At 64.4% G+C, this 19,490-nt stretch overlaps 1 protein-coding gene and 3 non-coding genes across 5 annotated transcripts; 1 reads left to right on the forward strand and 3 right to left on the reverse strand.

Moving 5' to 3' along the window:
- Positions 1–52: 52 nt before the first annotated feature.
- CAD (carbamoyl-phosphate synthetase 2, aspartate transcarbamylase, and dihydroorotase) lies at positions 53–13,683 on the reverse strand. 2 transcript variants are annotated; one of them, XM_027907170.1, is made up of 45 exons: positions 13,602–13,683; positions 13,265–13,404; positions 12,434–12,563; positions 12,094–12,236; positions 11,834–11,975; positions 11,176–11,347; positions 10,913–11,098; positions 10,701–10,813; positions 10,436–10,581; positions 10,210–10,341; positions 9,778–10,011; positions 9,474–9,695; positions 8,949–9,137; positions 8,618–8,742; positions 8,405–8,538; positions 8,216–8,328; positions 7,865–8,115; positions 7,548–7,794; positions 7,338–7,436; positions 6,998–7,222; positions 6,741–6,923; positions 6,436–6,654; positions 6,174–6,341; positions 5,920–6,102; positions 5,742–5,846; positions 5,417–5,665; positions 5,133–5,214; positions 4,783–4,949; positions 4,473–4,637; positions 4,264–4,395; positions 3,979–4,180; positions 3,710–3,900; positions 3,501–3,641; positions 3,296–3,391; positions 3,086–3,227; positions 2,916–2,963; positions 2,405–2,449; positions 2,118–2,293; positions 1,952–2,026; positions 1,650–1,862; positions 1,304–1,429; positions 1,062–1,217; positions 890–991; positions 713–807; positions 53–178 (listed from the first exon to the last, which is right to left on the reverse strand). In XM_027907170.1, exons 1-45 carry the CDS (start codon positions 13,681–13,683, stop codon positions 76–78), a joined length of 6,789 nt encoding a protein of 2,262 aa, XP_027762971.1. In that variant the 3' UTR covers positions 53–75. The 2 variants fall into 2 exon arrangements, with proteins under 2 accessions (XP_027762971.1, XP_027762972.1); XM_027907171.1 differs by lacking the exon at positions 2,916–2,963.
- A 350-nt stretch (positions 13,684–14,033) lies between these two features.
- On the reverse strand, positions 14,034–14,197 carry LOC114070008. Its single transcript, XR_003573853.1, has one exon. It is a non-coding gene; the product is annotated as a U1 spliceosomal RNA (small nuclear RNA).
- Positions 14,198–16,218: 2,021 nt separating this feature from the next.
- On the forward strand, positions 16,219–16,382 carry LOC114070010. Its single transcript, XR_003573855.1, has one exon. It is a non-coding gene; the product is annotated as a U1 spliceosomal RNA (small nuclear RNA).
- Positions 16,383–18,059: 1,677 nt separating this feature from the next.
- LOC114070011 lies at positions 18,060–18,223 on the reverse strand. Its single transcript, XR_003573856.1, has one exon. It is a non-coding gene; the product is annotated as a U1 spliceosomal RNA (small nuclear RNA).
- Between the last annotated feature and the right edge of the window lie 1,267 nt (positions 18,224–19,490).

Raw genomic sequence — 19,490 nt, forward strand, 5'->3', positions numbered from 1 at the left:
GCCCGCGCGTCGCGGCGCGATGTCGTGACGCGAGTCGCAGCGCGATGTCGTGTCGCGACCGGGAGCGTTTATTGGTCAGTAGCGGCCCAGCACGGTGGCCACCAGCGCCATCCGAATGTACATCCCGTTCTCCGCCTGGCGGAAATACGCGGCGCGAGGGTCCGAGTCCACCTCCACGCTGCGGAGGGACGGCATCAGCGGGCACCGCCCCGGGACCCCCGACCCACCGGGACCCCCGAGCCAACCCCGGAACCCTGACTTGCCCCTGGGACCCCCGAGATCCCTGATCCCACCCTGGGACCCCTCGCCCCCCGGTACCCCTGATCCACCGGGGACTCTGACCCCACCGGCACCCCTGATCCGCTGGGACCCCGGACGCCCCCCGGGGACCCCTGATCCACCTTGAACCCTCACCCTACCGGGACCCCTGACCCACCGCACACCGCAGACCCTGTCTCCCTCCAAACCCACCAAGCAACCACAGCCCCCATCACCCTAAGACCCCCTACCCCGCTCAGCACACTGCAGTCCCCATACCCCTGACCCCACAACACCAGAGACCCAGATCCCCCAGAGACCCCCACACTCCCCATGCCCTGCGACACCCCACTCATGCCCAGTATATTACATAGCCCATTCCCCCAGACACTAACTCTGAGCCTCCCACCACCCAATACCCTGCAGCCCCCCTGCCCCTGCTCCCCCCCTCCACCTGATCTCGTTGACACGGGGCAGGGGATGCATCACCACCATCCTCTCCTTGGCACGGGTCATGATGTGGGGCGTGAGGATGAACTGCCCAAAGCACTGAGAGGGGACACACAGAGCCCTCAGTTGGGGACCCCCCACACCCCCCAAGGGCAGCAGAACCCGGTGTCCCCTCACTCACAGCCTCGTACTCCTCAGCCCGTTCGAAGCGTTCCTTCTGGATGCGGGTCATGTAGAGCACGTCCGTGTCTGGCAGCGCCTCCTCAATGCTCTCGAACTCCTCCTGCGGCAGCACTGTCAGCAGGGTGGGGGGCACAGGGCTGAGGGGGCCAGCCCCCCATCCCACTCCTCACCTGCTTGATGCCCCTGGAGGCCACATAGCTGGTGATGTCGGGAGGCATGCGGAGGCCGGGGGGGGTCACGTAGCGCAGGTTGATGCGGTACAGGGTGAGCAGGCGGGCCAGGGAGTGCACTGTGCGCCCGTGCTTCAGGTCGCCCACCATGGTGATCTGGGGAGAGCAGTCAGGTCAGCCTAGCCACGGCCCCCCTCAGGGCCCAGATGGGGCCCCTTGGCCCCCCGGCCCCAACACCTTACCGTCATGCCATTGACGGTGCCCAGCTCCTCACGGATGGTGAAGATGTCCAGCAGCGCCTGTGTGGGGTGTTCCCCCACCCCATCCCCGGCGTTGATCACCGGCTTGCGGCAGTGCCTGGCAGCCAGCTGGGACCACGGGCAGGGCAGGCGGGGGTGAAGGCAGGCAGAGTTGAGTGCAGGGGTGAGGTCAGGCCCTACCAGCCCCATGGTGGCAGGACCTGACCCCTGCCCAGCTGGAGACCACGTCCCTGCTCCATAGTGCAGGTCACTGTCCTCCCATCAGGACAGAGCCCCCAGCACCTCCAGGACAGGATGCGGCCACCCCAGCCCTCCCAGCCCCTCTCACCTCGACAGCGCCAGGCTGCGGGTGCCGCAGCACCAGCACGTCGGCGTAGCAGCACATGGTCTGCACGGAGTCGGCCAGCGACTCGCCCTTCTGCGCCGAGGAGGTGGCCTCGGAGAAGGACAGGACGGAGCCACCCAGCCGGCTCATGGCCGCTGCGAAGGAGCTGCTGGTCCTTGTGCTTGCTTCGTAGAACATGGTCGCCATCACCTTCCCCTGCAGGGGCCGTGCTGTCACCTCGGGGAGCCCGGGACACCCCCATCTGGGACAGGGCTCCCTTGGGCTGCCTGGGGGCCACGGCTCACCTTGAGGATGTCAATGCTCCGCTCCTTCTGCACCAGCAAGCGCAGGACGTGGGCCACATTGAACAGGTGGGACAGCTGTGGGGACAGGTGGCTCAGGGGACGCAGGGTGCAGAAGGCACCGCAGCTCCCATGGGCCCCTGGTCCCTGTGCCCACCCACCCAGGCACCTGGTTCTTGGAGAATTGTCTGACAGAGAGAATGTGCTGCCCGATGAGGGGGTGCAGATGCCCAGCGAGGGGGTGCAGCATTGGGGAGGTCTGGACGTGGGGGGAGCGCTGGGGAGAGGCCTGGCGTGGCAGGGGGCCCAGTGGGTTGAAGTGGCTGTCCTGGATTGCCGCCGCATCTAGGGCACCAAGAGCAGCTGGTGAGCCCACAGGGGTGCCCAGGGGAGCCCAACCACCTGCTGTAGGCCTGGGACCCCCACTGTGGACCCCTAGATCCCCTCTGCACTCACCTAGGTCTGCTGCCTTCCTGCTGGACTTCTCACGGGCATCCTCAGCTGGGCAGAAGAGGGGAGTGGTGCCATTAGGGGGTGTGGGGAGCAGCGGCACCCTGGGCCTTGCTGTCCTCCCAGGGTGCTGCTGGTACAGCACAGTCCTCCTGGCACTCGGCAGCACCAGACAAACCACGTCAGGGCCCACTGCCAGGGTGAAGGCCACCCAAGGACAGGCAGGCCAAGCCCCACATCATGCTGCGCCCCTCTCCCCATGCACCCTGCAATTCCCAATTGGCCACCCCCCAATCACACTGGCAGGCGAGGGGTCCCCGAGGTGCTGTGTGGGCCAGGGTGGGAGCAGAGCAGGTGGCACAGCCATGCCCTGCCCCGTGGCGCCCAGCACCGGGTGCAGGAACGGGCCCACGGTAGGCGGCGCGGGCAGCCCGGGGCCCGCAAGGCACCTGGGGGAGGGGATGCACTCATGGGCTGCAGTTAGTGCCATTAGTGAGTCCCCCCCCCCAATCATTACCGGTGCCTCGGGCGCCCGGGCGGTGCGCGGCTCCCAGCCTCTGGAACGCTGAACGGGACACAAGGGCCGGCGTCAGCGGGGCCGCCCGTCCGCGGCCCCAGACCCGGCCCCAGGTAGCGCACCCACTGCATCCCCCGCCACGCTTGCAGCCCCCGCCACCGCCCCCCTACCTGGCAGCCCAGGGTCGGAGGCCCGGTGGATGCGGGGTGGGGGGTGGAAGCGCGCGTCGCCCATGGGGCCGGGCCGGCGGGGGCTGGGGGCTCGTCCACGCAGAGTCTCACCAGCTGCATTGTGCCGGGGCTGCTCGGGGGTCTGCAGTGAGAGATCCCGTTGGAGCCAGGGTGGACGGGCACCCCCACCAGCCCCACGCATCCCAGTACCTTCACAATGTCCTTGGCAGGGGCCACGTGTGGCGGCACCACAGCTCCTGAGGGCCACTTCTTCACGTCTTGCCCATAGCCAGGGGGCACCAGCACCTGCATTCACGGGGGTGATGGGGTTTGGGGTGATGGGGTTGGTGCTGAGGGACCCCTTCAGTGCTTGGGGATCCTGACAACACAAGGGAAAACAGACCCAGGGCCTTACCTGCCCGTCGATGTAGGCAACCTCCCCACGCAGGACCACCCTGCGCACCGTCCCCTTCACCTTCATGCCCTCAAAGGGGGTCCAGCGGGCCTTGGAGAAGGCCGTGCAGCCAGGGATGACCCACTCGTGCTCCAGGTCCACCTGCCAGGACAGTGGGTCAGAGGCAGCAGGGCCAGAATCAGACCTGGGGCAGGTGGGCAGGGACCCACCTCTACATAGGTGTCCTCCTGTGCTGGCAGCCCAAAGATCTTGCGTGGGTTTTCGTAGAGGCGCTGGACAATGTCCTCCATGCTGAGCCGCCCCTCGGAGACGGCCGTCAGCAGCAGGGGCAGCATCGTCTCCAGGCCAGGGTACCCAGGAGGCGGCTGCTGGCCCTGCTTTTCCTCCAATGTGTGGGGGGCTGCAGGACAAGGCTGGTCACCAGGGGCTGTCCCCACCCCTTGTCCCCGCCCCGCAGCCACTGTCCCCCAGGGCTCACCGTGGTCTGTGGCGAAGCAGTCGATGGTGTCCATGTTCTCCCAGAGCGCTTCCACATCCTGGCGGGTGCCCAGCACTGGCCGCACAGCTGCCCGACCCTCCCCGAGGCGCCCCAGGTCATCCTGGCTCAGGAAGAGGTGGTGCGGGGCCACCTCACATGTCACCGGGATCCCCCTCTGCTTGGCCGCCTTGATCAGGAGGATCTGGAGGAGCTGCAGTTAGCAGGGGGAACACAAAGGGCCCCACACCCTGACCTTGGAGCCCACTGTCCCGACTCCCAGCTCACCTCCTCCCTGCGGGCCACGTGACAGATATGGACAGGGCGCTGGTACAGCTGGGCCACCATTAGCACCGCGGCCACCGTCTGCCGCTCCGCGTGTGCCACGACAGGCAGGTGCTGCGGCCACTGCTCCAGGTGCTGGGGGGAAATGGGGCCGGTGGGCACCAGCACTGGGAGCGGCTCTGCCCCGTGCCAGCCCCTCCCCGCCCGCTGACCTCCATCCACAGCGACACATCGTCCATCCGCAGGCTGGAGAAGGTGTCATTCAGGTACATCTTGAGCCCAGCGGCTGCCCCAGCCAGGGGGCCCAGCGTGCCAGCGTTCTCCAAGGAAGCTCCCAAGAAGAGGGCGAAGTCGCAGCGGGCCCCAGCCTCAGCCAGCTGTGGGGTGTGAAGTGGTGGGTACCATGGCAGGGCCAGCCCCACCAGGGGCAAGCAAGGCCACTGCAGGCAGTGGGACCGTCACGGCTGGCATGGCAGTGCCCAGGGAGGGGATGTGACCATCAGGCTGGCAGCAGCTCCTCACCTTCTGTGCCAGGGCAAAGGAGGCGGCGTCGGTGATTGCAGGGTTGGTGTTGGGCATGGCACACACCATGGTGATGCCCCCAGCCAGGGCGGCTGCCGTGCCCGACGCAAAGTCCTCCTTGTGGGTGCCGCCCGGCTCACGGAGGTGGACGTGCACATCGATGAGGCCTGGGGAGTGTCAGCCTCAGCACCGGCAGCCCCCAGCCCCAGGGGACACGGCAGCACAGCAGGGAAACATCTCCTCTCCCCGCAGTGCTCACGGATGTGCCCAGCCTGACTCCCAGTGCTGCTCCAGCTCCAAACGGTCTCCCGGGAAGCCCCTGGCCCTGCTGTGGCCCCTGTCCCACCTACCTGGCAGACGGATGAGTTTCTGGGACGTCATGCAGTCCACGTGCATCTTCATTGGGGGTGCTGCCCCGATCTGGCCTAGTGCCTGCAGAAGAGACAGCAGCTGTGAGGCAGGACCCCAGGCCAGGGTAACAACAGCTGCCCGAGTTGGATCCCAAAAGCAAGCCCTGCACAGCGATGACTGCACACAGTGCCCGCCCCACAGCACCCACACCAGGACTTCCGTAACCTCCCTTCGCTCCCTTCCACCGCACATACTCCCTGGGCCCCCGTGTGTCCCTGCCCACCTCCACGAAGAGCTTCGTGCACTTGATGTCGATGATGAGGGGCACGGAGTAGTCGACGGCCAGGCGCCGGGTGCGGTACCCCTTGGTGACAAAGGAGGAGAGCCGGCGGCCCCCCGAGTTGCGCATCGACAGGTTGATGACCATCTCAAAGTGGTTCTCGGCCAGGTAGTCCAGGATGCTGCGCTGGGTCTCCCGGGTGCCAGCCTCGCTGCCATCAGCCTCCTCGAAGTGCCAGTCCACGGCCTTCACCTGCAGGCAGCGACCCTGTCAGGGCCCCCCACTTCCCCCAGGGGTGCCCCTGGCCCCACAAGCCCCCAGCTCCAACCTTGATGCCATGCTCGGTGTAGAAGTCGGCGGTGCCAAGGCTGGCATACAGGTTGTAGCCGAGGGTCTCCAGTGTCCGCACCGTGGGCAGCAGCTCGGCTTTGTTCTGCAACAAGATGGGGGCCTGTCAGAGGGTAGAGGGGAAACCCTTACCCCCCCAGCATAGTCCCCACACACACCTTGTAGCTGCCAATGGTCAGCAGGATGTTTTTCTTGGGGATCTTGAAGCCGGTGCTGAGCATGGCCTTCAGGTATGCCTCACAGCGGTTCTCCCCAAAGCAGGCCACCTCGCCTGTGCTCGTCATCTCCACCCCCAGCACCACATCAGCACCCGCCAGGCGTGAGAAGGAGAACTGGGGCACCTGGGGGCAGCGTGGGGCTCAGGGGCTGCCCAGCCCCACGCCCCAGCCCAGCCTCCACGGCCCCTGCTCACCTTGACACCTACAATGCCCGTGCCCATCATCAGCCCCACAGGCTCCACGTCCTCGCCCATAATCACCTGGCTGGCCAGAGCCACCAGGTCCACCCCCAGAGTCTTGGACACAAAGGGGAAGGAGCGGGAGACGCGGACATTGCACTCGATCACCTTCAGCTGGTCATCCTGGGGGAGAGGGGATGGAATGAGGCCCAGCTGGGGACACGAGGTGTCCTCCCACCGGCACTCTGTGCCCCAGCATGGCCCCCAGTCCCTGCACCTTGGCGATGAGTTGCAGGTTGAAGGGTCCCGTGACCTGCAGCTCCTGCCCGATGGCGTGGACAATGGCCTTTATGCGCTCCAGGGTCTTGGGAGTGATGTCCTGGGGGGGTGTCACCAGCGTGGCATCGCCTGAGTGCACCCCAGCGTTCTCCACGTGCTCCGAGATGGCGATGGCCACCACAACACCGTCACAGGCCACCGCGTCCACATCGATCTCCTGTGAGGGGGAACACGGTCACGGCCTGTCACTGGGGGACAGGGCTCTCAAGGTGCCCTGGGGCTGGAGTAGCCCCCTGGACGGACCTTGGCCTCTTGGATGAACTTGGAGATGACAACAGGCTGCTCCTTGGACACGGCCACAGCATTGCTCAGGAACTTTTCCAGGTCGCTGTCCGAGTAGGCCACGTTCATGGCAGCACCACTCAGCACGTAGGAAGGGCGCACGACGCAGGGGTACCCCACCTTGCAGCAGAAGTACTTGGCTGACTGTAAGAGATGGAACCTCAGGAGATGCTCTGAGGGTCATCCTGCGCCAGCCCATCTCCCTCACCAGGCCCCACCTCCATGTCAGAGAGGTTCTTCCAGAGGGGCTGGCTGATGCCAATGGAGTCGAGCAGGCGGGAGAACTTGAAGCGGTTCTCAGCCGAGTCGATGGCCTCTGGGGAGGTGCCCAGGATGCGACACTGCTGCCGGTGCAGGGCCATGGCGATGTTGTTGGGCAGCTGCCCACCCATCGACAGGATCACGCCCTCAGGGTTCTCCAGCTCATAGATGTCCATCACCACCTGCAGCACCACGCGGTGCAGGGGGACGGTTTGGACAGGGCCATGGCAGCCCTTATCCAGTCCCACGGCGGGCAGAACCCCCACCCCACAGTGGGCAGGACTCCAACTCCCTCACCTCAAAGGAGATCTCGTCGAAGTAGAGGCGGTCACACATGTCGTAGTCGGTGCTCACTGTCTCAGGGTTGTAGTTCACCATGATTGTCTTGAAGCCCATCTACTGGGGGTGGGACAAGGTGAGCCCAGGGCCCCCCACCCACTCTCTGACCACATCCTCTGACCAGGGACACCCACCCCCCATCCCAGAGGGTGCTGGGGCCCGTCCGACCTTGCGGAGCTCCTGGATGCAGCCGACAGCACACCAGTCGAACTCGACGCTGCTGCCAATGCGGTAGACGCCAGAGCCGATGACCATGACGTGGGGCTCGTGGAAGGTCAGGTCGTGCTCGGAGCCATTGTAGGTCAGGTACAGGTAGTTGGTTTGGGCCGGCCACTCCGCCGCCACCGTGTCGATCTGCTTCACCACTGGCAGGATCTTCAGGTCACGCCGCATCTTCCGCACGGCCAGCTCGGTGCTGCACAGGGCTGGGTGAGCACCAGGACTGGGACAGGGGGCAGGGCGGGGCCGCCCCTTCCCCGACTCACCTGAGCACGGCCAGGGCCACCTGCTTGTCGGAGAAGCCGAGCTGCTTGGCACGCTTGAGCACGGTGGGCGGCATGGTGCCCTGCTGGCCGCGGTACGACTCCAGCAGCACCGCGTGGTCCGCGATGTTCTTCATCTTGTGCAGGAACCACCGGTCAATCTTGGTCAGCTCATACAGCCGCTCGATAGAGTACCCGGCCCGCAGCGCCGCCGCCAGCACAAAGATCCGCTTGTCTGTCGGCGTCTCCAGCTCCTGCCAGGCCAGAGGGGTGAGCGGGGCTGGGGAAGGCAGGCGGCCATCTCTCCCCCAGGACTACACCAGCAGCACAGACTCCCCAGACCCCAGCGCTCACCATGTCCGAGGCCGGCTTCACCATGTGGTCAAAGCCCACACAGTTCTCATCCACCATCCTTAGCGCCTTCTGGAACGCCTCCTCAAAGTTCCTCCCGATGGCCATGACCTCACCTGAAGAAGGAGAGGTGAGCAACCAGACCCCACGCCCACCCTGTGCCCACGGGCGCCGCTGCCCCCCTGCACTCACCCACGCTCTTCATGGAGCTGCCGATTTTGGTGCTGACACGGAGGAACTTGCTGAGGTCCCAGCGCGGGATCTTCACCACGCAATAGTCCAGGCTGGGCTCGAAGTTGGCTGTGGTGGAGTTGGTGACAGAGTTCCTGGGGAGGGCACGGAGGTCAGCGGCTGGGGCTGTGCCACCGTGGCAGTGCCTGGTCCTGTGCTGCCGCAGCACCTTACCTGAGGAGGGGCAGGGGAATGCCCAGGGCCAGCTTGGCAGCCACGTAGGCCAGCGGGTAGCCGGTGGCCTTGCTGGCCAGGGCTGAGCTGCGGGAGAGCCGGGCGTTCACCTCAATGATGTAGTACTGTGGGCAGTGGGCGGGCAGGGTCAGCGGGTGCCGTGGGGCACGGCTGAGCCGGCAACACGGCCAGACCCGCTGGATCCCAGAGATGCCACAGCATGGGGAGGATGATGTGGCACAGACTCACGGGGCAGGACCCGGGGCCCCCCAGGGTAGGGCTGGACAGGGGTTGGGAGTGGGAGCCAGGACTTTCAGGGAGTTGCTTGTACCTGCTCTGACTCAGGGTTGAGAGCGTACTGGATGTTGCACTCGCCCACGATGCCCAGGTGCTGCACCACCTTGATGGCCGTGCGCCGCAACATGAAGTACTCGGTGTCATTGAGGGTCTGGCTGGGGGCCACCACGATGGACTCTCCCGTGTGGATCCCCAGCGGATCCAGGTTCTCCATGTTACACACCTGGCAGTGGGGGGGGTCACTGTGAGCTGGGGGCTCCCCACCACACATGCTGCCCACAGTAGGTCCCTCTCAGCTCCCACCACATCCTACCCTGCCCAGCCAGAGCTGGAACACAAGCCCCTGGGACACCCAACATCAGCCCACTCAGAGCATGGGGGTGCAGGGCTCTGGCTCACAGGGTGCAGCTCCCAGTGGCACACAGGAGCTGTGCCAGCACCACATGAGGCACAGGAGAGCCCTCCCAGGGGACAGGGTCTAGAAGGAGCCCCCCACCCTCAGCACCTGCCCCATGTCCATCCCCGCTCAGCAGCCCGGAGGTCTCCCCCCATCCTGTACCGTGACACAGTTGTTGTAGGCATCCCGCACCACCTCATACTCGATCTCCTTCCAGCCCTTGAGGGACTTGTCCACCAGCACCTGGGAGGTGTGGGCGAAGGCCTGGCTCACCAGGGAAACCAGCTCCTCCCGGTTGTTGGCGAAGCCGGAGCCCAGCCCCCCGAGGGCGTAGGCAGAGCGCACTAGCACCGGGTACCCCAAACGCTCAGCCGCTGCCTGTGCCTGCAGGAAACAATGCGGTGATGGTGGGAACGGGAAGAACAGGCCCCTGCCCTGCCCCTCGGCCCCACAGCCCACTGCGAACCTGCTCCAGGGAGGCAGCAGCCTCGCTGGGCGCCACGTGCTCCCCGATCTCTTCCATCTTCTCCACGAAGACCTTGCGATCCTCCGTCATCTCGATGGAGGCAACGGGGGTGCCCAGCACCCGCACATGGTACCGCTCCAGCACGCCCGCCTTGGTCAGCTCCACCCCACAGTTCAGGGCCGTCTGACCCCCGAAGGTCAGCAGCACCCCATCGGGGCGCTCATTCCGGATCACCTGGGGGACACAGGGCAGTGGGACAGGAACCAGGGCAGGTTCTGTGCCCTCCTCCAGTTGCTGCCATGCCTGTGCTGCCCCTCAAGTCCCTTCCACCCCCACCCAGCCCTCCATGCACCAGCCCCTTAGCTGCCCCCAGCCCAACCATCCCTGTACCCCTAAACCGCCGCCTCCCAGCTGGTGCCCTGGGGTGCTCACCTGTGTGACGTACTCGGGGGTGATGGGCAGGAAGTACACCTTGTCTGCCAGCCCTTTGGAGGTCTGCACCGTGGCAATGTTGGGGTTGATCAGCACCGTCTGGATGCCCTCCTCCTTCAGTGCTTTTATGGCCTCATGGGGAACAGAGGGGTCACAGCTGGCAGCCCTGTGCCCCTGCCACCTCAGTGACCCCCACCGGTCCCTGTGCCCTGGGGTGGGTGCTCACCTGTGACCCCGAGTAGTCGAACTCGCCTGCCTGCCCGATGGAGAGGCCGCCGGAGCCCAGGATCAGCACCTTGCGGGGCCGGGCCGCGTCCGGGCCTCCTGCCAGCGCCTTCGTGTAGGTCAGCCAGTGCCGCAGGCGCTCCCGCACTGGAGGGACACGGCGTGCTGGGGACGGGGCTGCAGGGACCCTGGGCACAGCCCTGTCCCGCAGTCTCTGCCCCACGGTCCTGCCCATGGCCTCAGTCACCCTTCATGCTCACACCCACCTGTCTGGGCACTGCTGTCCCCCTTCTGCAGGTCTTGTGCCACCTCCACGAAGACATCAAAAAGCCCCTCCAGGTCCGTGGGTCCAGCACAGTGCTCGGGGTGAAACTGGACGCTGTGGAGGAGGTCAGGCAGGGCACAGCCCTGGGCCCCCCCTGCACCCCCAGCCACAGCCCACAACCCCTGGCCCCCTCCGCCTCAGCCCCACGCCCACCTGAAGAAGGGCTTGTGCTGGTGGACGAGGCCCTCGTTGGAGCCGTCGTTGGCGTTGGTGAAGAGCGGGGCCCAGCCGGGTGGGAGGTTGCTCACCTCCACCGCGTAGCCGTGGTTCTGCGCCGTGATGAAGCAGCGCTGTGTGTCCTCGTGCAGGCACGGCTGGTTGTGCCCACGATTCCCGTACCTGGGCAGTGGGATGGGTGTCAGGCAGCCCTGGCAGCCAGGACCCCAAAGTGACCCCAGCCGCAGCCCTCCACTCACTTCATCTTGTAGGTGCGGGCACCGAGGGCTAGGGCAAGCAGCTGGTGCCCCAGGCAGATCCCAAAAACCGGCTTGGGCTGGGGCGCGTCCAGCACCCGGCGGAGGTTGGACACAGTCTCCTGGCAGAGCTGTGGGTCCCCAGGGCCGTTGCTGATGAACAGCCCATCAAAGTCTGTGTTGAGAGAGCAGTGGGGTTAGAGTGGGGCCCCCCAGCCCCTCAAATGCACAGTAGGGTCCCCCAAGGCCGCCACTGGGTCACAGCACCCCCGTAGTGAAGAACCCTGAGGCCCCAGCCCCCCCCAACACCTCAGCAGAGTCACACCAACACCTGTCCCAGTGGCAGCAACGGACCCCCAATCCACCACGGCTTCCCTTGCAGTCACATTAGGGCCCCGCAGTAACACAGTTCAGAGCCTCTCATGCCAATCACAGCAAGGTAACCCAAGCCCACGGTCCCCCTCCTGCAGTGTCACACCAAGGGCCCCGAGCCCAAAAGCCCCCAGGATGGACAACACCAAGACTCCTCAGCCCATGACACAGAGCAGGACACAGGTGCCTGCTGCCCCCAGCACCAACCAAGCAGACAGCCCCAGCCCCAGACTCTGTCTCCCCACCCCTCGGTGGGGCCCCAGGACATCCCTGGCCGGTGTCATCTCACCTGCAGGGTCCAGCGGGTGGTTCCAGGGCACCACGGTGACAGCCGCCCCCCGCTCGCACAGGCACCGCACCTGGTTGTTCTTGAGGCCGCAGTCGAGGGCCGTGATGCGCAACGACCCAGCAGGATTGAACACACGTGGCACCTGTGGGGGGTGGGGGTGGATCACCTGGTCCCTCACAGGGACCAGCCCTCTGCAGCAAGAGGCTCTGCAGTCCCCACCGCTGCCTCCCAACCCCGCTCAGCCCTCGCCCCCCTCATACCTTCAGCGACACCTCCTGCACCAGGTGCTTCTTGCTGGGGTCCTCAAAGGGGAGGCTCCCCTTGGGGGTCCCATCTGGCACCAGCTTCCCCAGCAGCGTCCCCTTCTCACGGATCTTCTTCGTCAGCGCCCGGGTATCCACCCCTGTGGGTGGGCTGTGAGACACAACCCCACAGCCCTCGCCCACCCCAGCGGGACCCTGTGCCCAGGCAGTATCGTCACCCCCAAATCCCAACACTGGGTTGACCTCCATGGGGGCAAATCCCAACACAGAGACAGGACCAGCTCAGAACTTACAGACCCCCAACCCCTAGACCACCCTGCAGTCTCCCCAGTCTCACCTTCCAACCCGGGGATGTTCTGCTCCTTCAGCCACTGGTCCAGGGAGCGGGATGCACTCCAGTGGCTGGGGGTCTCTGAGCACTCGCCCACCACCAGTGCAGCCACGTGGATCTTGCTGGACTCGAACCACTGGGGGAGCAGGGCGTGAGCCGGGCCAGGCGGACGGTCACCAGCCCAGGAAAAGTCCCAGGGGACACGGACCCCATCCCTGGCTCATAGTCTGGGACCGGTCACCCCCAGTGCTGGGCTGCCATTGCCCCCACCTTGTCCCACACCCATCCTGGTGAGGCTGAGCCTTGGTCCAGGGGAGGCCTGCTGACAGCAAGACCCCCAGGGTCAGCGTGGGTTGGGCAGCATAGCACAACTAGGCTGGACTCTGCCCCGAGACAGGCAGTCTGGAGGCCAAGGGGCTGGGAGGGGGCTGGGGCCTCGAGCTGGCCCAGCGCTACCTTGCCCTGGGGGGCCAGGACCCCCACTCTGCAACGGAGCCCTGGCAAGGACACACACACAGCCCCACTCCCCAAGTGCTGTGAGGGCACTTCAATCCCAGGTCTCCCCCTGCCAGACCCAGTCCTTACCATGTCAGAGCACCCTGGACTCTGCTGTGGCTCTGGCCTGGCAGGATCAGAGTCAAACCTCCACCTGCCACCACGTGCCACTCGCTGCCCTGCCCTGGCACCCTGTGCCATTCTGTGTTGTCCTGCCTTGGCACCTCGTGCTGCCCATCCCACAGTGGCACCCAGCATCATCCCGTTCAGCCACGTTCTGCCGCGGCACCACGACGGGACACGCTGCAGCCTGCCCCGCCGCACCCAGCTCCCCTTGCTCACCCTGCTGAGGCCGAAGGCGTCGGGTTCGTCACGGGGCACCCCGTAGTTGCCGACCAGCGGGTAAGTGAGCACCAGGATCTGCGCCTTGTAGGAGGGGTCGGTGAGGGCCTCGGGGTACCCCACCATGCCGGTCTGGAACACTGCGCGGGGATCGGGATGGGGGTGATGGGACGACCCGCCGTGGGGCACGAAGCCGGGCCGATCTCGGGGGACCCCGAGGGGACCGAATCGCCGGGCCGCGACGGACCGGACCCGCCGTTCCCTCCCATCCCCGCTGCCGGTCTCGGGCCGCCTCCCGACATCCCGGCTCCGGCCCGGCTCCTCCGGCCGCACTCACCGACTTCCCCGGCGGCGGCCCCGGCGGCCCCGAAGGGACGGCCGTGCAGCACCGACCCGTCCTGCAGCACCAGCCGGGCCATGGCGGCGCCACGTGCGCTCCGGAGGCTCCGCGGCGGAGACTGAGCGGCGGCGCGGGGGCGGCGGGAGAATCCGGGGCGGGGCCGCGCCGGGGCCGCCCAGGGCGGGGCGGCGGCACCTGGAGCACCGACCGGGCGGCTCCGCGGGGCGGTGGCGGCGCAAGCAACGCGGGCACCGACCGCGGGTGGGAGAGGAACGGTGGAGCGTGGATGGAGGGGTTGAAGCGGGAGGGGATCGGGCAGGGCGATATCCGGACGATATGGATGCGGCACCCGGATGCACGAACACATTTGAATGAGAGCTGGTTCTCTTGCACTTTGTGACTTGTTTATCTGCTTTTCACCAACATAATCAGGGGAGAGCGCGAACGCAGTCCCCCACTACCACAAATTATGCAGTCGAGTTTCCCGCATTTGGGGAAATCGCAGGGGTCAGCACACCCGGAGTGCAAGGGATGAGCCTCGCCCTGGGAAAACCACCTGCCTGATCATGGCGTCTCCCCTGCCAGGTAAGTATGAGTTGCTTTCGCCAACCCACACCGCCCCCGCACCGCGCACCCACCCCCAACACACGCTCACCGCCCACCCGGCCTCCCGCCCACCCGGACCCCTGTTCCCCACTGGCTTGCACGGCTCCATCCCTCACAGCGCCCGCTGACGCGCGTGGCCGCGGAGTCTTAAAGCGAGATGTGTCCCGGCGGTCCCCGCGAGGTAGTATTATTTGCATATCCCCGTCTCCTCATCAGCAAGACCCCGCCCTTCAGTCTGTGACAGCGACGTGTGACCCCACTCCCTCCCGCCAGGGCCCTCCCCTCTGCCCGTCCTGGTCCCGCTCGGTCCTGGTTCCCGCCGCACCCGCGGAACCGACGCGCGTGACTCTCTGCCACGGGGTTCGCCCCTCTTTCGCTCGGTCCCGCCGAGGGCTGATGGCCCGAGTCGGGCTGGCCCGTGTCCCCGAGCCGGGCGCTGGCAATGCCGACGGTGCGTTCACTGGCCATTGACGCGTCAGTGCTGAGCCGGGGGGACTCACCGTACCTTGGTTCCACTGCGGGAGCTGCGTTACACGGGTTCCTGGCACCCATATCTTGGGGTACCTCCCTCACCGCTGTGTCCCGGGTCTCCCATTAACCCTGCTTGTGGATGAACTGTGTAGCCACTGACAGTCTCCAGCCTAAATCTTTCCACCTCCTCTGCTCCTCTTTCTCCCCATCCCCTCCTGCACACAGCATCGTTCCTCTGGCCCCTGCCTGCCCAATCCAGGCCTCGTTCCAGCCTCTCACATCCTAGTTTGCTCTCAGGTCAGATCAGCTGAACCCTCACGGACACAACCACTAACGCCAACAAACCCAACCAGCCCTCCGTGCCAGCCCCAGCAGTTTGCTTATCCATCCTCCCACACTCGAGAGTCATCCCCACCCACCCAAAGGTTTTGCTCCCGATGTGCCAAGAAGCGCCAGAAGTTCTTGAATTCTAAGAAAGGCCATCTCTATTCTCCACCCTCTGCTCTGCACAAAGACAATGTGTGCTGTTAGATCCCAATCAGCAGTGCCCAGACAGCAGCAGTGGGACTGTGGAGAGCTGCGTTGGCTGAGGGCACGTTGGGGTCTGTGGGGTCACGGACACCGGGTGCTGGACCTGGTGGGTCTGGGGTGCTGTGATTGCTGGTGTGTAACAGCCCCTCACCTTCCCTGTGGAGGGTGCACGGGCACTTCTACAGCATCGTGTTCTTGTGAGTGGTTCCTCAGAGGGCATCTGCTCTCACCATGCACCACCAGCACCCAGAGCCCCATGGTCTCAGCACTGGGGGTTGCTGGGCTGTGAAGGTGTCCGTGTATGGACCTTGTAGGTGCCATCATGTCAACTGTACTGGACCCCAGTACAAACCAGTATCACCCAGTAGGGTCCTGTGTGTCTCCTACAGCCCTGCCAATCTCTGGGGACCGTGAGTCCCCGCTCCGGCTGGGGAAGCGTCCCCTGCTTTCCTCTTTGCAGGGTCAGCCAGCAGCGGAACTGAGTCCGTGTCCCTGAGACACACGGGTCACCCCGGTCATCCGCGGCTCTCGGTCCCGGTGCCGCCCCATGGGACCCTCCGCTGCCAGTGCCGCGGTGACAAAGCTCTGCTGGCGGTGCGGCTCCGGCCCGGCCTCGCTCGGCTATGACACACGAGCCCCGCGCGGCACCGGCCGGACCCAGACCGGGAACGGGATCCGGTGCCCGCTGCGGCGGGACCGGCGGGACCTGAAAGGGGCGGGGCCTGAAAGGGGCGTGACCACACGTGAGCAGCTGCGCTCTGAGAGGGGCGAGGCCTCAGCGGAGGAGGGGCATGTTCATGTAAATCATTCCCGCCGCACGGGCCGCCGGGAAATATCCCGCTCTAAGACCCCGCGGCCACACGCGTCAGCGGGCGCTGCAAAGGGCAGAGCCGTGCGGACCGGTGGGGAATGCGAGGCCGGGTGGGCGGGAGGCCGGATCCGCGGTGAGCGTGTGTTTGGGGTGGGTGCGCGGTGCGGGCGCGGTGTGGGTTGGCGAAAGCAACTCATACTTACCTGGCAGGGGAGACACCATGATCAGGCAGGTGGTTTTCCCAGGGCGAGGCTCATCCCTTGCACTCCGGGTGTGCTGACCCCTGCGATTTCCCCAAATGCGGGAAACTCGACTGCATAATTTGTGGTAGTGGGGGACTGCGTTCGCGCTCTCCCCTGATTATATTGCTGAAAAACAGATGGTCGTGCTCTATCAAGGCAGTAAAAAATTTAAGGCATAATGTAATGTAAGATGTCCTGCTGGCCGAGGACTGTGGCCCCACAGCTTACGGTGCTAAGTAACAAGTGCGCGGCTGCTGGAGGAGGCGGGTGGGAAGCGGAGAGGCCTCTAATGGACGGGGACAGAGTGAGGGACACTGGAGCAGCGAGATGTGGCCCCGCGGGTGTTGGCAATGAATCCCGAGGTGTCCGGGACCCTTCGAACATGCGGGAAAGCTGTGCGGGCGGCCCGCTCGCCCTCCCGGTGCGAGGCTCGGGAATAGCCGGGCGTCCTGGGGCATCCCCGGGCGCGCTCTCCGAACAAGCACTGCCAATGCACGGGAGACGCATCTCTATTCCCCTCTGGAATTGGCCAACGGATCCCTAAGCGGTCTCTGGGCTGCGGCATCTGAAGCCGGGACAATCCCGGCCTGTCCCATCCCGTGTCTGAACGGCCCGGGAACCACCGCGAGAGCGGCTCCGCGCCGGGGAAGGGTGGCGGAAATGACGGTCCCGTTCCGTTGTTACTTTTAATTAGCAAACAAGAAACTCCTAAGTCCAATTTGTGAGCATTAGTGGACAGGAGTTATTATCAACACTGAACACACAGAGAGGATTGCTTCTCTAATCTCTGTGTCCTGTTCTCGTTCAGCGTAGCTAATATTTACGTACAATTTTACATATAAATGCCCTACATATTCACTACTTTTCTCAGAAAGTTCATTCAGATGGTAATTAGCTCTGAGAAGTTCCTCGGAAGTCCTTATTTGGTCACTCGGATCTTCTGGTGCTCTCTTGGTGGTTTCTGGTGGTCTTCAGGAATTTGAACTTTCCTTGCAATTTTCCGTTGAGCAGCGTATTTACAGCTGGTTATAGAGTGCCTTTGTTCAGCATCTCTTATCAAAAATTGGATACTTATGTTACAACTACTCCAACCGAAAGCATTCATAAACTTGCTTATATTGCAATTGAACCCTGACAGAAATTTACATTATAAAGGCCCGTGGAAAACTACTGAACAACGGAGAATTACTGCCCTCAGCGTGAGCACCGCCCGGCTCACAGCTGTCGGGTCCGTAAGCGCTGCCGGACTTCCCGGGGGCGGGAATTGGACACATCTTGTCCAAACCCAAGTCGGACGAAGTCTCTCCCCCGCTCCGTCGCACCCGCGGGGTCAGTGTGCGGGACCGGCCGCCGACCCGAGGTGCCACCGTCTGCTGCAGCCCGAGCGCGGGGCCGGGTCGGAGCCGCTTCTCGGCGTGAGAGTCTCGGGCCGGGGCCGAGCTCGGGCACTGCTCGGCCCTTCGGGCGGTGGCGGGAGAGGTGAGGCCGGTCCGGTCCCGCAGGGCTCCGCTTTCCTGCCGCTCCCACACGGACAGAGCCGCGATCGGGAGCGGGCGGGTTCCTCCGGCGGGGGCTGGACTTGCCCGGCGGGGCAGAGCCTGAATTTATCAGAGGATTCCTGAGCGCCGCATTGGTCCTACAAGTGCCAGGCCTGAGGGGCACGGGAGCTCTACCAGATTCTGGGAGCGAGCGATGTCCACAGAACTCCGGACATTGATAACATTGCTCAGGTAGCGGGATCCAATTAAGAGTCACTCACTATCCTTTCGATTTCTGTTCTTATAACTCCTTTGTCAGGGGAGAGCGCGAACGCAGTCCCCCACTACCACAAATTATGCAGTCGAGTTTCCCGCATTTGGGGAAATCGCAGGGGTCAGCACACCCGGAGTGCAAGGGATGAGCCTCGCCCTGGGAAAACCACCTGCCTGATCATGGTGTCTCCCCTGCCAGGTAAGTATGAGTTGCTTTCGCCAACCCACACCGCCCCCGCACCGCGCACCCACCCCCAACACACGCTCACCGCCCACCCGGCCCCGAACCCGTCCGGCCTCGCGTTCCCCACCGGCCCGCACGGCTCTGCCCTTTGCAGCGCCCGCTGACGCGCGTGGCCGCGGGGTCTGTGCGCGGGACGTGTCCCGGCGGTCCCCGCGAGGTAGTATTATTTGCATATCCCCGCCCCCTCCTCCGCTGCCCCTCCCCGGGCTCCGTGCGCAGGGCAGCGCCCCCTGGCGGATCCTCCCGAATGGGTTCGGATCCATTGGATCCATTGGAATGGAGGGAAGCGGGGCTGGATGTTTAACAGGCGTTTCGTCGGGAAGAGAGAAGGAACATCATGGACGGTTGTTTCCCAAGTGATGTCTGTACAAGTGATGTCTGTAACCGTAGGGAAGAGGGACAAGACAAGGAGAAGAGCCGGGTGAAATTCCCAAAGCCGTTGTCAGCTGCCCTAACCGACATGCCAGGGCAGGGAGGAGGCAGAGGGTGAGGTAGATTTTGGGGGAAAGGGTGGAGATGAACACCCCTCCAGAAGGATCAGGGTGCCTGTTGCAGACAGGAGGGACAATGGGAAAAGGAGCGTCCCAAACTGCAAACGGACAGAAGGGAGAATCGGAAGAGATGGGAATTATGGCAGAAATTGGGCTGGACTGAAGGGGACTGGTCCTCAGGCCAGTTCTCAGCTTCCAGGTAAGCTGGGGAATGAAACAATGAATTTTCTAGTGGATACTGGAGCAGCTGATTCCATAGGCCCTGAGGGACCATTAGCAAAAGGAAAGTCAGTGTTGGTGCTGTGAAATTCCTCAGGGACAGGGAGTCCCCCAGACCATTTTGCAACCCATGGAATTCGTGACTGGGAACGTAAAATGAACACATCGCTTTCTCCACAGGCTGAGTGTCCTTTGCCATTGCTTGGGCAGGATTTGCTGTGCAAGTTAAATGCACAGTTGACTTCTCCTCAGGACTCTGTCCTGTTGCATATTCCTCTGGAAAATACATGGAAAGCACAGCTCTGCCCACTCACCGAGGGAAACCCGCAGACAAGGGAATCTCCAATGAAGTTTTAGGTGCAGCTGTACCGTTGGTTTGGGCTCTGGGAACTCCGGGACGAGCGAGAAACACAAGTCTGGTAAAATCTGAAGTGAAACCAGGAGTCGAACCAGTAAGAAAAGACCAACATCCCATAAAATGAGGGGCCTGGAGAGGACTGGAACCATTTACAGAGTCATT

Source organism: Empidonax traillii, unplaced genomic scaffold (assembly GCF_003031625.1).
Source record: "Empidonax traillii isolate 1590-97213 ecotype Southwest subspecies unplaced genomic scaffold, ASM303162v1 scaffold1414:size197169, whole genome shotgun sequence".
Classification (NCBI taxonomy): Eukaryota; Metazoa; Chordata; class Aves; order Passeriformes; family Tyrannidae; genus Empidonax; species Empidonax traillii.